The following is a 16756-nucleotide window of genomic DNA, read 5'->3' as shown; positions in this document are numbered from 1 at the left end:
TGGTGCTTGCAACGCTAAGGTCGTGGGTTTGATTTCCAGGGAAAGCAAGAATTGATAAGAATGTAAATGTGTACCTTGAAATGCAATGCAAGTTGCTTTGGATAAAAGCGTCTGCCAAATGCGTAAATGTAAATTACTTTTAAAAGTAACTTTCCCCAACATCCGTTTAATGTAAACTCATTTAACATTCAAAAACTGAACTGTCAAAAGCTCTTTATTAGTACACAACTTCAAAGAAACCTACAATGGTAAACTAGCAACTCATTTAAATCCAAACCCCACCGTAACCCTACTGTAACACATATCTATAACACAAATTCACGTATGGAAATGTGCACAGTAAATTATGTATATTGTTCAGATGCAAAAACAACAAAAATAAAGATGTCAAGAGTCAGCAAATGTACTGTTTCAGATCAAAAATATGGATTGAATAATCCGATTTATTTTCTCTTTTGAGCACAAGGCTTGTGTGTCTTAATACAAATATAAAACGACTTTAGCAGATTAAAAAAAATTAAAAAACACTATACAAATTGCTTTCCTGCAACACTAAGGGCCATGTCAGAGTCCCGACGTGTTGATGTGAGGTCAGTCTTGTCCTCCCGTGAGTTTGTGGAAGAGTTCTTCATCTAATGTTTCATTCTGGTCTTTTGAGCGCGTTGAAAGGAAAATGTATCCTCCGATATACTCGTGAACCACTTTGCAGTCGCAGCTCTGGCAGGAGAACGCAATGGACACGCTCTTGTCAAACTCAATGGCCACCTGTAACACAAATAAACACACTCAAAAAAAGTCATCTTTGCACCAGCCACACGGGTTACTAAGGCTATTTTATTCACCTGTTTAATCTCCCAGTTGACGTTCCATTGTTTCATGCTGGAGAACCTCCAGGTGGTCACAGGCAAACCGGTCGACATGTCGATGCGGATCAGCCTGTTGTAGGAAATCCCCAGGAGCTCATCTTTCTTGCTCCCTCGGAATCTGTGGCACGCAAAAGACAAAGTGAAATGATTTTGATCTTATTTCATGGTTGAAGGGCTCAAAAACCATATTCAGACTACTATTATGTGTAATTTATGAAACAAATCTTATTCAGCATGCGTTTGAATGATTCATTGACTATAGTTTGTTCAAACAGACTTTCACAGCTGCATGTGAAGTATCTGTATATTGCATTTCAAGCACCAAAAATGATCAGTGCTTGATTATGAAATTGACAAAAAGTTAAAATTGGACCTTATAATGAAGGTTGACATTTCATCTCAATGAGAACAAAGTTACTATGGAGCGACAACACTATTAAATCCCAATAAAAATTTTGTTTTTGTTAGAAAAATAGGCAAACGCACTTGTACATTTTGATGATGTGTTAATGTAAACTCATTTATTGTTTGAAAAATTGAACTGAAAAAAGCACTTAGTTAGGAGCACACAACGTCAAAGAAACCTAAAAATTTTAATCATATTTCATTGTTTAAAGGCTCAGAAATCCTAGAAATGTCCCAGAGAAAGAACAGCCACAAATTAACCTGTTGTTCAGCAAAAGTACTGGACACTGGAAGTTGTATGTCTAATTTTTGTTAGTAAAAAAAAAAATCATATTCAGCATGTGTTTGAATGATTCCGTGACTATATAATCTGTACAAACCGCTGTGAAGTATCTGTAGTATATTTGAATAATGAAATTAACAGAAAGTCGAAAGTGGACTGTACTAAATGAATAATTGAATAGTCCTATGCATTTAGTATTATTGAAATACTAAATAAAAAAAATTAAAAAAAACATCTTAAAATATTTAACCTTTAAATGGAAAGACAACTCTCATTAAATGACCATTTTCATTTTTCAGAAAACAAGACTAGACATTTCGATGTAAACTCATTTAACTTTCAAAAAACTGAACTAAAAAGCACTTATAGTCCACAACTTCAAAGAAAACTACAATCTTAATCATAATTCATGGTTGAAGGGTTCAAAACCAAACTCAGCCTTAGTATGTCCCTAAAAATGCATTGCATAAATCAATCTGTTGTTCAGCAAAATTACCTGACGATATAGTACTTGATGCCAAATTCAGGCAGGGACTGCCAAGCTTGGATAAAACGCATTTTAGCCTCCATGAGGGAAAGCTGGGATATATTGTGATGGGCCTCCAAGATTCGTGTGGTCAGCTAAAATAAGAAGAATACATAAAAATGTTGCTATTATTGTAACAGATCTCAGATAGCCAATGATGTAATGTCATGATAGTGAAAATGAGCCATATCCTGCCATCCTGTGTCGAGATGTAATTTCACCTGTTTGGTCTTGTACTTCTTTGCATATCGAGGAGAAACGAAGCACTCGGCATTCATCTCCATGGACTCTACGTCAGGCGCTGCCTGGCCAGGAGGGGGCGCTAGACTCTTCATCTGCAGGAACGACTGGATGTTCTTCACCTCGGTGCGGTACGAGCTGTAAGCCATCGTCTTTCCTTTAGAGGCCAGAATACAGGCAGCTTTCCACTTGGCGTACTGCGTTTCCTGTTTTCATTTAGTTTTAGCAGAAGAAACAAATAAATGCAAATGCTCATAAAGCTTCTGATTGTAATTTAACCCTGTAAAGCATGACATATGACATAATAGTCAGAAAAATCAATTTTTTTAAGTAGTTTATTGAACCTTTTTATGCATATATATTATGAAATATTATTACAATGTAAAATAACTGTTTTCTATTTGAATATATTTTGAAATGTAATTTATTTCTGTGATCAAAGCTGAATTTTCAGCATCATTACTCCAGTCTTCAGTGTCACATGATCTTTCAGAAATCATTCTAATATGATGATTTGCTGTTCAGAAACATGTTTTGTTATTATCAGTGCTAATATTTTTGTGGAAGGTGTGATTTATTTTTTAATTTTTCAGGATTCTTTGATGAATAGAAAGTTTAAAAAAAACAGCATTTATTTGATATCAAAACCTTTTGTCCCTTAAATGTCTTTACTGTATAACTTTTGACCAATTTAATGCATTATATATTTATTTTTTTAAATAATAATAAAAAAATAAGTTAACATGTTTTATGTTTTGTATCATATCTGATACTTTTATAGTGAGAATATGTAGCTCACATTTGAGGAGGAGGATTTTTTTCCTCAGAGACCCAAACCGAACAGAAATATGCAATTTGGTGTTGTGATTTATATGGCCAACAAGTAAGATGAAAATCAGATTTTTAACATCAGACTACTTACAAAAAATGCATTTAAAATGTATTTGTCACTCTGTTTCCCCCCATAATACGTCATAATAATATGAAGCTTAGTTTTATGATAAAAGTTATTTAGTCTCTAAGCAAAACATATACCGTAATGTAATGAATTACAATGATGATTGAGAAATTAACCAATAAACGTTCCTCGAAAGCCTAGTGTTATATTTGACAATTTAACATGATTTTTCAACAAAAAATAATAATAATCAAGTAACGTACATTTCTTCAGTTCAGTAAATGTTTATTGTGAAATATTAATAACAATACGTTTCTTATGTTCACTTTATAAAAAAATCAAAAGGACGTGTGCAAAAATCTACATATAAAACACAAATATAAAACTCACATTGTCACAGCGAATATAAACCTCGTTCATTCCATCAGCTGCTGGCAGTAACAGCTTCAGGCCAAACTTCCTCTCGGTGACGTTGACATCAGGAATGACCTCACATCCTGTATGATTAATGATATGCATTATCACACTGATGCATTGGCTATATTAAAATGAATGATCTTCTCTCTGATTGGCCGCTCACCTCGTAGATGGAGTTGCTCAATGGGCTCCTTATTGGCAGACTCTTTGTTTTTGAAATAAGAAATGGTGGTGTCCCTAAAAACAAACCAGTACTCCTTATACGGCTTTAACGTCAATCGTTTGGGCCTGTAGAGCACACAAATGAACAGGTAAGTAAATATGCACTGTATAGTTATTGCAGATTATTGCAGTTCTAGACACAAAAAACAACATTTTACTGACAAAAAGTACTGTTTTGTACATGGAACCATGGTATATGAATAGGCTATCATTCAGTACCATGATACGCATCTAATTAACATAGTATTATCGTCTGTATCATGTATCGTCTGTTTAGCTCAAATAAACTATTTTTCAAAAGATTATTTGTTAATAATTTGCTTTGCTTTTAAAGAGAAATCTGTAACAACCAAGACTTTTATACTGAAATAGTCAGTTGATTTATTTTTCTCTAACAATTTTGATAACCTTAAACTCACCTAAACAGTTTAAGTGTATCTTCCAGCTTTGGAATATCAGTGATATCTTCCTGGAAAGAAAAGCACAAGTTAATATTCATAAGATGGAAAGATTTGTAATGTTTTTTTGTAAGGAAAGTCTTGAAAAAAGGCTGCATTTATTTGATCAAAAACAGTTATATTATAAAATATTATTGCAATTTAAAATAACTATTTTCTATTTGAATATATTTTAAAATGTAATTTATTCATGTGATTCAAAGCTGAATTTTCAGCATCATTACTCCAGTCTTCAGTGTCACATGATCCTTCAGAAATCATTATAATATGCTGATTTGCTGCTCAAGAAACTTTTCTTATTATTATCAATGCTGATATTTTTTGGAAGGTGATACATTTTTCTTAGGATTCTTTGATGAATAGAAAGTTTTGAAAACCAGCATTTATTTGATATCAAACACTTTTGTACCATAAATGTCTTTTCTGTCACTTTTGTTAAATTTAATGCATCCTTGCTGAATAAAAGTTTAAATTTCTTTAAAAAATCTTACTGACTCCAAAATTATGAACAGTAATGTATATAAACTACCTTAAATATCAGCCAGATTCATTCCAGATATAATAAGCTGGCTATTATACCAGGCAACCTCATATCAGTCATAAAGCTAACATCCTTATGAAAAAATCGAATCATAATATCATGAAAATCACAGATACCAGGATCTTATCAGCGTTCCGTCCTTCCAGGGTAGACTCTAAGTTTGAGAGCGCAGCCTCGACTTCATCAATCTCTGGTTCATTGGAATTAGTCAGTGGCTCCGTTGACAAGGTCAGTTTACAGATGTGATACTAGAAAAGATTCAAGTATTATACATTTGAAACGCCAATTAAGATGAATTGCAAAAACTAGCACCCAAAACTCATTCTGGTCAGTCAATAACGGAGTTCAAGACTCAGAAGACACTGATATACATTTCACCTAAGAATGAATATAAATAGAGTTTTAATGGCGAGTTCTCTTTAAATAACTAATGAAGTAGATTACAAACTTTACTACATGCTAGCATTACAGAAAAAACCTTGTAGTTTCAATGCACATAATTTTAGCAACAAATAATGTGCTAAAAAGGGAGGAAAAGGTGGGAGAATGCTTGTCTGTGCAAGCATTATTCTGTCATGTAATATTCTGTCTTTTTTTGTTGTTCAGGCATGTCTCCCATCATCCTGCATTCAAAACAGATTTTCCTGCCCCAATTACCACCTGACCTGATCCCACAGTGACACAGTTAGCCAGATTTCCCATCTCACACTGATCATAGATATAGATTACCAGCACAAAACTGCGTAACTGAATGCTATTTTGTGTTGTGGAATGTCACATCCTTTGTCCTCAAAGTAAGATATCTCATGGCTTCAGGCGAGAAAGGACGACACTAAAGAATTCAGTGTAACTCAAAACCATTTAAGATATGTCATGACAGTAAATACTAGAGCATACTTGTCAGATGACTAACAAAATCTTGTCAGATGATTAACAAAAACTAAAGCCATAAAAAACTTTGTTACTGGAATTATTTTTTACTCTCCTTGAAATAATAAAAAAAAAAAAAAAAAAAAAAAACTTGTTTCCCCCAACATTTCTTATTTTCCTTTAGCTTAACTTTTACTAAAATAATTTTTTTTTTTTTTTTTTACTTCAGAGACATTAATATAAAAATGTCAACAAAATTACAAAAACTAACTAATATTTAAATGATAAACAAAAGTTAATACAAAATATTAATAAAAACTATAATAGTATCTAAATGATACTAAAATAATACTGGAGCCAACGGATGTCTAAACAACTTTTCTTGCTTTCTGGAACTGGAATAAATATTCTGGAATTAATCTGAAATAAAATAATGAACAAAAACAAAAAAAATTGTTCTAATAACGTTTTGCTAACATCCTCATTTAATTATGGAAATGTTATATTTGATTTTTTTTTCTCCTGAAAGTTTTTTTTTTTTAAACAAAAAACAAAAAAACAAAATCTGATTATGCAAACATTAAGGAAACATAACATTTTATCATTTTGCAAACATTATGGGAACGTTACTTATGAATGTTCTCTGAAACATTCAGTAGTAACTAGTAAAACAGTAGTTAAACAGTAGTAACTCAAAAATGTTAAAGTAGTAACTTTTTAAAAATGTAAGATGAACATCCAACTAAAACGGTTTAGAAAAAAAAAGTCCCATGAATGATCTATAATACCGTTTTTGTGCAAAGATTTTGAGAACATTTTTAAAGACCAGATAACTGAGTGAATGTTCTATTAAAGTTTGCTCATAACTTTGAGAGAACTTTGCCAGAATGTTAGCCAAAGTTCTGAGATTGTTCCCTGTTAGCTGGGGAACTGAGAACAGTCGTCCTGTACCTGCAGGGATGCAAACATGAGCATCTCTTCTTCAGTGCAGTCGATCTCCTCCAGCAGTATCGCCCAGCGGGCCTGTTCATACAACTGTGTGATTCTCACAGCATCATACTACGAGAAGAAAAAGCTCATTTAGACACATCGGGCCATCTAACGTTGTCATCCATAAACATATGAGCCACATCTCAAAGATGCCATATTATGCCTTTTACAAAGTCTTGATTTTGTTTGTGGAGTCTATTGGAATAGGTTGTTATGCTTGAATTTTCAAAAACATAATTTTTCACATATTTAACATTGTTGCAGCTCCTCTCTTCCCAGTCTGTCAGTAACGCTCTGTTTTAGTTCCAGTCTACACGAAGCCCCTCCTTTTGAAAAGTGCGATGTGCTCTGACTGGCTGCTGGACCAGTGTGTTGTGATTGGTCAACTGCTTTGAGTGGTTGACCAATCGCAAAGCTCCTTACCATAACCTTGAGTTTCAACACACTACTGACTCTACTCAACCAGGCTTCCCCATTTTTTGCATATGTTTTGGGCAAGTTATTATTTAAAGGAACACGGCGACTTTTTGGGACTTTAGCTTATTCACCGTATCCCCCAGAGTTAGACAAGTCCATAGTATACATACCCTTTTCATCTCTGTGCGTGCCGTAACTCTGTCTGACGCACCCACCACTAGCCTAGCTTAGCAGAAAGACTGGAGGTAAACGGCTAGGAAAATGTTGGCGTTATTTTGTCACTTATTGGGAGCAGTATGCTAGCTGGAGCCGTTTACATCCAGTCTTTGTGCTAAGCTAGGCTAGCGGTGGGTGCGTCAGACAGAGATACGGCACGCACGGAGATGAGAAGGGTATGTATGGACTTATCTAACTCTGGGGAATACAGTGAATAAGCTAAAGTCCCAAAAAGTCGGCTTGTTCCTTTAAACGAGGAATAGTGTGACGTGTTTGTTCCTGGAAGAAAACTCAAGACTACAATTGAGGCATTTCAGGGTGTTCAGAAACAGTGCTCACTGATATAGAGAATAACTCCCTTCGGAGTGACTTTGTGTTTTGTAACTTTGCAGAACTTTTTCATGCTCAAACAGCAACATTACACACTAAAGAAAGTTGAACATGTAAAAAAGCATAATAGGTCCTCTTTAATATAATGTGGCATAATTTAAAGGAATAGTTGGTCTCTCACCTTTGGGTTGAGGTCAAAGAAGCAGTGGTACTTGAATCGCAGCAGGAGTCTGTCATTTTCCTGGATTCCCTGTTCCATCAGCGAGCGAGAGGAATCCAGCCACCTGCAGATCAACGTCTCAGTTAGAATACACAAATTCACAAAAACTCATCAATAAATACAGCAATATATTAGTCAACATGACAAGTCTCATTTTTTTTTATGTTGCCCAAGGGTTTTTATAATAGTGCACATTATTTTAAATGCATGTGCCTCGTAAACAGAATAACTTCCCCTCCCTCTTGCAGCGACATCTCTTCTCTTCTCTGATGATGTGTTTACTGGCGTGAGGGCGGGACAACCTGTCACTCACATGAGATCCACCAATAGCAAACCACAACCATCCAACAATCCAATCAATTCCCAATAGAAAAAAGCAAGTCCTGTCCTTCATTTTTGCTTGGATAAACGTCACAACGACTATCACAACTTTAAGGCAATTCATTATTCAAAGCGTGTGCTACTGTGATTTTACCATAGTAAATGATTGTTTTTGGGAATGAGGTGAAATATATCTTGAATAAAACAGTAGAAACAGCAATATGCTAAAATAAATGTTGAATAAAAATAAATAAAAATTAAGTATACATAGAGTAATATAGTTTTAACAATTAAATCACAGCTGAATGCTTTTTAATTAATGTCCAATCAGATTTTAGAAACAAAACTACACGTGTTGTGAACTGAATTATGAAGATCTATTAATAAAAACATTGAAGGAATCTCTATTCTTGTAGACATAAGGTCTGGGGTCAAACACTATCATTTATTCAGTAATTTAATGCATCCTTGCTAAATTTAATCAAAAGTGACAGTAAAGACATTTAAAATGTTACAAAATATTTTTATGTCAAATAAATGTTGTTCTTTTGAACCTTCTATTCATCAAAGATTTCTGGGAAAATGTATGTATCGGTTCCGACAAAATATGAAGCAGCACAACAGTTTTAAACATTGAAAATAATCAAAATATATCTTGAGCAGCAAATCATCATATTAGAATGATTTCTGAAGGATCATATGACACTGAAGACTGGAGTAATGATCAGCTTTGCATCAAAGGAATACATTTTAAATTGTAATAATATTTCACAATATTACTGTTTTACTGTATTTTTGATCAATTAAACGCAGCCTTTGTGAATGTAAGAGACCTCTTTTGAATGGTAATGTAAATGTGCCTGTCTGTCTTTCTCTTACCCAGCATTAATGGCTGCTTTATCATCCACAGTGAGAGGCTTGTAGAGTTTGGCCAGTTCCTCCGGTGGAAGGTTGGGCTGGCTGGCCGTCAGGGGACTCTCTCCGAACCACAGACTGGTGGAAGACGCAGGAGAGCCGCTCTCAGGGTCATAGGTCGGAGTCATCGTTTTACTGTACAGACCAAGTGCTCCTGTAGAAAGTATAAATGTAAACTTGTAAATTATTATTTGTTTAAGACTTACATGTTTATCCAAACTGTTGATAACTATCCAGAAGCAATCCACAGTATTTTCTAGAATAAAAAAAAATATATTAAAGCGTTTAAAACTTGTACAAAAGGAAATATTCATTTATACAAATATTTTTTGTTTTATAATAAGATTTTTATCAGGAAGCCTAAATGCATAATGCTTACTTAATCACTGTACATTTAATTAAAATGAACTTTATTTACCTAGTTTTTTTTTTTTTTGAAGAAACATTATGTATGGTTAACAGTCTAAGAATGTATATTTATTTGAATGAATGTTTTATTGTTTTGTATATTTGTATGTTATTGGTTATGATTAAGTGTTTCTTTTTTTTGGCTTTTTGATGCTTGTTTTTTCATTGTAATAAAAAAATCCACAAAAAGCAAAATCATCATGGCAATGTTCAGCAAATAAATACCTCCTGCCATTCCGCTGGCGATGTCCATGTTTAATATCTCATCAATGGCTGATTCTGCACCCTTGTCTTTTTTCTTTTTCTTCTTTGGTTCATCTACTGGTTTCAGAAGAGAAAGTTCTTCAGATCTTCTAATGTCTGAGAACAAAGAATGAAAACATACACAGTTTAGTAAAGAATCAACTAATGTAGAGAAAGGAATAATGGAAAAATTAATTACTCAGCATTTTTTTCATGTAAAAAAGGTATTATTTTTTAAACCATTTTTTTAGTTTTAAATGTATTAATTGTCTATTTTTAAAAGTTTCGAATTTAGTTGTATAGAGGCATCTTCATTCAGCTGAGTTTCTCGAAATTCTGTGTAATTCTGACGCAATGCTGCATTAAAGTCAGACTAAAGTATGCCTGCTCTGACCCACCTCAGCCCCTAGTATAACAATATGCAATTAAAATTGTTGTGTAAATGCAATTAAAATTGTTGTGTAAATGCATTTATGCCACCTCTGAGCAGCATTAAACAGTTGCGTAAAGACACCTAATTGCCACTTCAGAAGTGCTTCTGTGCCACATCTGCAGTTAAATTTGGCAATTCCAGTTCTAGTATCAGGTTCAATCAAAAGTGTTAATCATAAATGTTTGTTTTTAATGATTGTCCATATGATATAATGTGGTATCTAAATGACACAAACCTGAATTAGTATTACAGCACATTCATACGTTTGACACAATATTTAAAAATAGGTGAATTAGGGTAAATTTGGACCCTTTTGTCATGGAAATGACTGTAAAATAAAATCCCAATTATCCCAAATTAGCCCGATTTCTTTTTCATGTAAACATTTGTAAGCAATTGCAATGTAATATTATATTAATAATATTTAATAATATAACAAATACATTATTTTCCTTTGCACTTGTTCTTACTGAGTGCTTTGCAGATCTCAGCCACGGCTCTGAAGACCACACCAGAGAAGGTAACCGGGAGCTTGATGGTCTTCATGTTGGGCAGCTGGATACACAGGGGTTTGTGTTGTGGAGTGTATCGCAGGTCAGCGTCCGCCTGGACTCCATATTTATCCAGAGTCCAGTGTGTCTTCAGCAGCCAGCAGCTCTTCTGCTCCCACCAGATGGCATGATCGGACCAGTCCTGAGGAGCCTCTGACACAGAGAATGTCAAACTGTGAGAACATGAGCCTGAGACAATGCTCTGATGCCATTTATCTCCACACACACATATAGAGCACAACAGTAGGGCTCCAAAAGTAAAAACACCCACAAGCAATTCCATAGTAAAACAGATTTTTGTAATAACATAAACCTTTTAAGACCTAGTACATGGAGGTAAAGTCCCTTTAAGGCATTAAAGTCATTTCACTCAACGGCCATTTTTGAAATGCCTCTCTGGCGGCTATTTGAAAGTAGAAAGTACAGCTCCTGTCTCTTTAAATGGGGAAACATAAAATTCTCCAAAGCTGTTTACCAAGCTTACGATTACATTTCATATTTGAAATCACCAATGAAATCTGACAACAACTGTCTCATAAAATTTGTTTCGAAAACACTCAAATCATGACCAGCACATGTCTAGTCATAAGAAGTACAGTCATAATCTGTTTATGTTATCACAAAAATCTCAGAACTCATGACTGTTTCTATAGCTGTTTCTAGGCGGGACTTATTTCGCCATATTGTGCATTGCACATTCTCTCATTCATAAGCTGTGTCCCAATTCAAAGGCTGCATCCTTCAAAGCCCACAGCCTCTGAATTGGGACACAACTATAGTAATATGATATTTTGACGGAGCAGACATTGGATTAATTTGAGTAATTATTGGGTTTATGTGGAAAAGTTGATGTAAAGCCCTAAAACACCAATTTCAAATGAACTAAACAGGTTAGGATATATAATCGTTTAATTGTGAGTAATGTTATTGCTAACTTAAACTATTCAAAATCATTGACAAAGTTGAAATAAAAAATAAAAAAATATATAAGATGAAAAAATTTACCTTAACAAATTTAATTAAGTTGAAAAATAAATGAAAGCTATAAATAATTTTAAAAGAAATGAACAAACGGTACACAACAAAATTATTCAAACTTAAATTAAAATGAAAACTGAAAAAAAAAGGATATTCACAAAATATTATGACATACTACTATATAAATAATACTAAAATAATACTGTTATTTGCTTTTTTATTTTACTTTGCGCACGTTAGTAAAGGACTTTGAGGAAATTATTATTAAAGAGCTGAACAGGAAAAAATGTATGTGGAGTGGTTTAATGTGTAGTTAAACTACAACCATGATATAAACCAGTTGCCACAGAGCAATACAAACATGAGGCAATGTTTGATGACACGACAAATTCATTTAAACCTTGATGATTCTTCTTTACCTCACATTTCCTTCATCCTCCACACTGATCATCATCTGACTCACACCCCGTAATAACCTACTAGAGAAATTCTGGGGTGCCTGTACTCTAATATACCTATTACGTTGACTATAAACAGATTGAGTTCAAATGGCTTCAAGAAAGACCATTTACAATTAAAGAGCTACATGGCAAAGCATAGTAATTATCAACTGGGTCGTCTGATGAGTCTGTAGAGGAAAGCAGGATGTTTTGCTAACGTCTCTCTGGCTAACACAGTTACACAGTGAACTTCAGACCCTGCGTCGGCAAACAACGCCTGAGTCAAAGAACAATAGCTCTGAGCATGAGGCTATACAAAGACACGTAAGGCAAACATGGGCGTACCTGCGCATTTCAACCAGTGTTTAGGACTCTAGAACTGCACTTGAGTGGGATCCAGAATACTTAGTTTTTCGTTACATTGTTTCTTTTTTAACAGGGGTTTCCCATAAATGCTTTTTTCAACCCATCCTTACAAAACACTATTCTTACTTTGAAGAGCTTTGGACGTGTTCTTAAAAAGCTTTTCAGAATTGCACTCAGAACTTCTTTTAAATCCAAGGCCTGAAACAAAACTGCAGTTAAAATGGAATGAAATTTAAAGACATTACTGCGGTAAGTGTAGTATTATTAATACATACATTTTTTAGTATGAATTACACATAAAATATGTTATCATACACACAACATATGAAGTATTTCCAGAAGCATTACTTCCCGGCCAAAAAAAGTTGCTGTTTGGATTTAAATAGGCAAATGTTTAAAGGCACCCTTAAGTTTTTTAGCTTTTAGTATAATTATGTTAGCCTTAAGGTTATGAATAAGCTGGTCTGTTCCAAAACAATGACAAAATTCACATTTAGGAGATATAAGCATTCAAAACGTACAGTCTCTCACTTCCGTTAAAATGGATCACAGATTTTTATGACATCACCGCTGATCAGCTTCTCAACACATCTTCTGTCCAATCAAATGCTCTCTAGAATCTAAAGCGTCCCGCTTCCTATGCTATAAATACCACCTGGCCAAAGCGACCGTTGACGCGCCACGGAGCAATATGGGTTGGAGATGTGTTGGTAACCCAGTAAGATTGAAATGGCTAGAATTTATTCACACCTCTACTATTGAATCCAACGTATCATCATCACTCAGATTTGCTTCCATGCCATGGTGCTGTCAAGTACGACTTGCAGTCTGTAAGGTAAACTAAAAGCTATTGGCTATTTGAAAAGGGGGAGGGGCCATTCAATATGTCCCGCCTTAGCTTCCTGTTTCAGTGGAAATTACGTCAATGCATCATACAAAGCTGCGCATTCCCAGGCACCTCAGTGGGCCTATAAGAGCCTATGATTGGATCATTATTGCAGTGATTATATTTCTAGCATGTTATATGTTTGGCAACAGTTCTTCTAACCCTAAGTGATAGAGTGTGTAGCTTTTCATTTCTTAAGCAACCACATAGGAAGACACATCATGACCATATTCCAGGATGACAATGTCAAGATTCATCAGGCTCAAATTGTGAAAGAATGGTTGGGAGGGAGAATGAAGAATAATTTCCACACATGAATTGTCACCTCTGAGTCCAGACCTTGAACTCATTGAAAGTCTTTGGGATGTGCTGGAGGAGACTTTACAGAGTGCTGGACTCTTGCATTGTCAATACAAGATATTTCATTGATGCACCTCTTGATGGAAATAAATGTTGTGATGTTATTTCAATCAAGAGGTGCATACATTTTTGGTCAAGATCTTGTATTGACAATGCAAGAGCACATCCCAAAGACTTTCAATGAGTTTAAGGTGTGTAGATGATTCTTCATGCTCCCTCCCAACCATTCTTTCACAATTTGAGCCTGATGAATCTTGACATTGTGATCCTGGAATATGGACATGATGTGTCTTCCTACATGGTTGTTTAAGAAATGAAAAGCTACACCAATTCACCAATTTGTGTTCATACTCATGTGCTGGTTCTCCAACAGAGAAGTCTGTAAATTACTCACTGATCTTCTCTACAAGTTTGAGCATGAGACCCCCGACGTGGAGATCCCCCTTGACCCGCAATTTAAACTTCATGCCCTCATCTCCCTCGCGCTGGTCCACCTGGATGGTGAGCTCCCAGGAGTTGGCTACGGTAGTGGCCATGATTCTGCCTGCAATCAAATCACAGACAAACACAGTTACGAACCACCACAGGCACATGATATAGTCTGATCCAGAAGACTATTCATGTGATTCAGTGTCACAATACTTTTTTTTCTTCATTCCAAACAGCATATGAATTATTTTATGATTTGAAACCAAACCTTTTTTTATGTTTTGCTTGAAATGTGTGTTTTGTTATCTTATACTTTATTGGTGACACTTTACAATAAGGTCTCATTTGTTAACATAAAAAAAATACATTAGTTAACATGAACTATCAATGAATAATACTTCTAAAACATTTAAAAATCGCAGTTAATTTCAACATTTACTGATCTATTATTTAAATCAAAAGTTGTATCTGTTAATATTATTTAATGAAACGCAGCTAACATGAACAAACAATTGTGTTTTTATTAACAATTGTTAACAAAGACTAATAAATACTGTAACAAATGTATTGCTCATTGTTAGTTATTATGGCATTAACTAACGTTAACTAATGGGACCATATTGTAAAGTGTTACCATAACTAACATTAACAAAGATTAATAAATGCTTAAAAAAAAAAACATATCGCTTGTGCATTGTCAGTTCATGTTTGCTAATGTATCAACTACAAATCAGACCTTATTGTAAAGTTTTACCACTATTTTTATTATTGATTTGTCAGGAAAATGTTTTATATAGCATAACAGATATCAAGAATAAATAAAACAAGGGGTAAACATTCTGTTTTTGATGTAAGTACAGGTTTACATAGGCTACACAAAATCAGAGGGAGTGACAGACAGAGAACTAGGGTGGAGGAGGGATGTGTGATTACAGAACAAGGGAGACTTCAGCTTAAAATTCCTGACAAGCTGGGACAAGACCACAGTCAGAAACAACAGAACGACTCACACAGAGCCGTCATCCTGCTGTCTTGTTGGGTTGTACATCAATAAACAACAAAGCCCGGGTCTTACACACAAAAACACAGAGTCAAGATCGGCTGTGTAATACACAATCCAAGACTTTAAGGATCTTTTAGTGTGACTTAAGATGGGAAAGCATTAATGTTTTTACAAGTTGCATTTGAGTTCTCAATATTTCTATTTAACCAGGTCTGTCCATGTTCACTAAGGAGTGTGGGGGAGGGAGAGATGTTTGGCTAGATTAGAGATAAAACACACTCTCTGAACTAGGACAACTATTTATCTAGCCCAAGGGCCAAGCTGGTAAGCGAGCAGGTTAACATGTCCGCAGGCTAAGAAAGAAAACTACTCTTCCCTATGTAACAGATACTTGATTTCAGATATAAACAAGTAGGACATTTAATTCATTATACAAGATAAATTCATCAGCTCATGTTTACATTTGAAGATCATGCAAAAATTAAATGAGGGCTGTAAATAAAAGCAGCTGTGCAGTTCAGAGGGATTCACTTTTCCTCTGCTACAATATGCTGATCTGAAGGATCCATACTGTGACATCAACAACTCTTTTAATCTACAAAGACCCATAATGGAACTGAATAACCCTATATACAAGATATGCTGTAACTAAGGTGCTGCAAATGTCAATTAAAACCATATAGGTAAGAATAATAACCTATATCTATTACAAATAAAAATTACAAATAAAATTGTTGTGCTCAATATCTCGATCGAAATACAGTGATAGATAGAAATTAATGAATGTAAGCATGTGTATTTACCTCAGAACAGACCAAAATGTCTTACTTTTCCCAAAGGAAAGAGTTCAGAATGTATTAATGCATAGGCCTACGATCCGACGTTTTTCACAAATAACATGATATAAAACATTTCTTAAATAGGTATCTCATATCTACTTTTAGCCTATATCAAACTCTTAGCATCGTTAAAACTCATTTTAAGCCATTTTCTCCAATAAAATAGCGCAGAGCAAACGAAATAGAAACCCGTTAGGCTATATAATAATCTAAATTGAGTAAAATATATATTTTTTCCCCTCACCTGAACGTGTTCCCGAGGATTTACCCTTTGGAAAGTGAAACACAGATCTCCTGTCCAGGTGGGCAAGCTGGAGAAAACCCCGCCCATAATTCTACTACGTCAAAGGCCGGGCTCATGAATATTAATTAAATCGTGCCGCACGTCTCTCTCAAGCTCTCCAATAAACTCGCGCACGTTAATTGCTTGTCGGTGACGTTACGGTGTTCGATTTCAGCAGCCAAGGCTTGATTTATGAACATTGTTAGTCACTGGCTTATAAAGATTAGGAACACAGTCTTCACCATAGTAGCATAATAGCGGTGTGCCATAGAAATACAGGAAGGGCCCGTAACGGAAGTGACTAAACAAGCCACAACGCAAATACCTGAACACTAACTAGGTTGTAATTGTTGCCCAAACTATGACCACATAATGACTAACTCGTGCGCTGTGTCTGTGAGA

The 16756-nt window shown here is 34.8% G+C and overlaps 1 protein-coding gene across 3 annotated transcripts; it reads right to left on the bottom strand.

Annotated features, from left to right (window-relative positions):
- Positions 1-196: 196 nt before the first annotated feature.
- fermt1 (FERM domain containing kindlin 1) lies at positions 197-16412 on the bottom strand. 3 transcript variants are annotated; one of them, XM_082148560.1, is made up of 15 exons: positions 16316-16412; positions 14195-14344; positions 10690-10923; positions 9769-9903; positions 9100-9289; positions 7861-7963; positions 6678-6785; positions 4973-5104; positions 4277-4326; positions 3799-3923; positions 3609-3715; positions 2302-2526; positions 2051-2175; positions 843-984; positions 197-765 (listed from the first exon to the last, which is right to left on the bottom strand). In XM_082148560.1, exons 2-15 carry the CDS (start codon positions 14334-14336, stop codon positions 592-594), a joined length of 1992 nt encoding a protein of 663 aa, XP_082004686.1. In that variant the 5' UTR covers positions 14337-14344; positions 16316-16412; the 3' UTR covers positions 197-591. The 3 variants fall into 3 exon arrangements, with proteins under 3 accessions (XP_082004686.1, XP_082004687.1, XP_082004688.1); XM_082148561.1 differs by lacking the exon at positions 6678-6785; XM_082148562.1 differs by lacking the exon at positions 16316-16412 and having other exon boundaries at positions 10690-10921; positions 14195-14334.
- Positions 16413-16756: the final 344 nt, after the last annotated feature.

Source organism: Leuciscus leuciscus (assembly GCF_965113295.1).
Source record: "Leuciscus leuciscus genome assembly, chromosome: 19".
NCBI lineage: Eukaryota > Metazoa > Chordata > Actinopteri > Cypriniformes > Leuciscidae > Leuciscus > Leuciscus leuciscus.
This window is presented reverse-complemented; position numbering and strand designations above follow the sequence as displayed.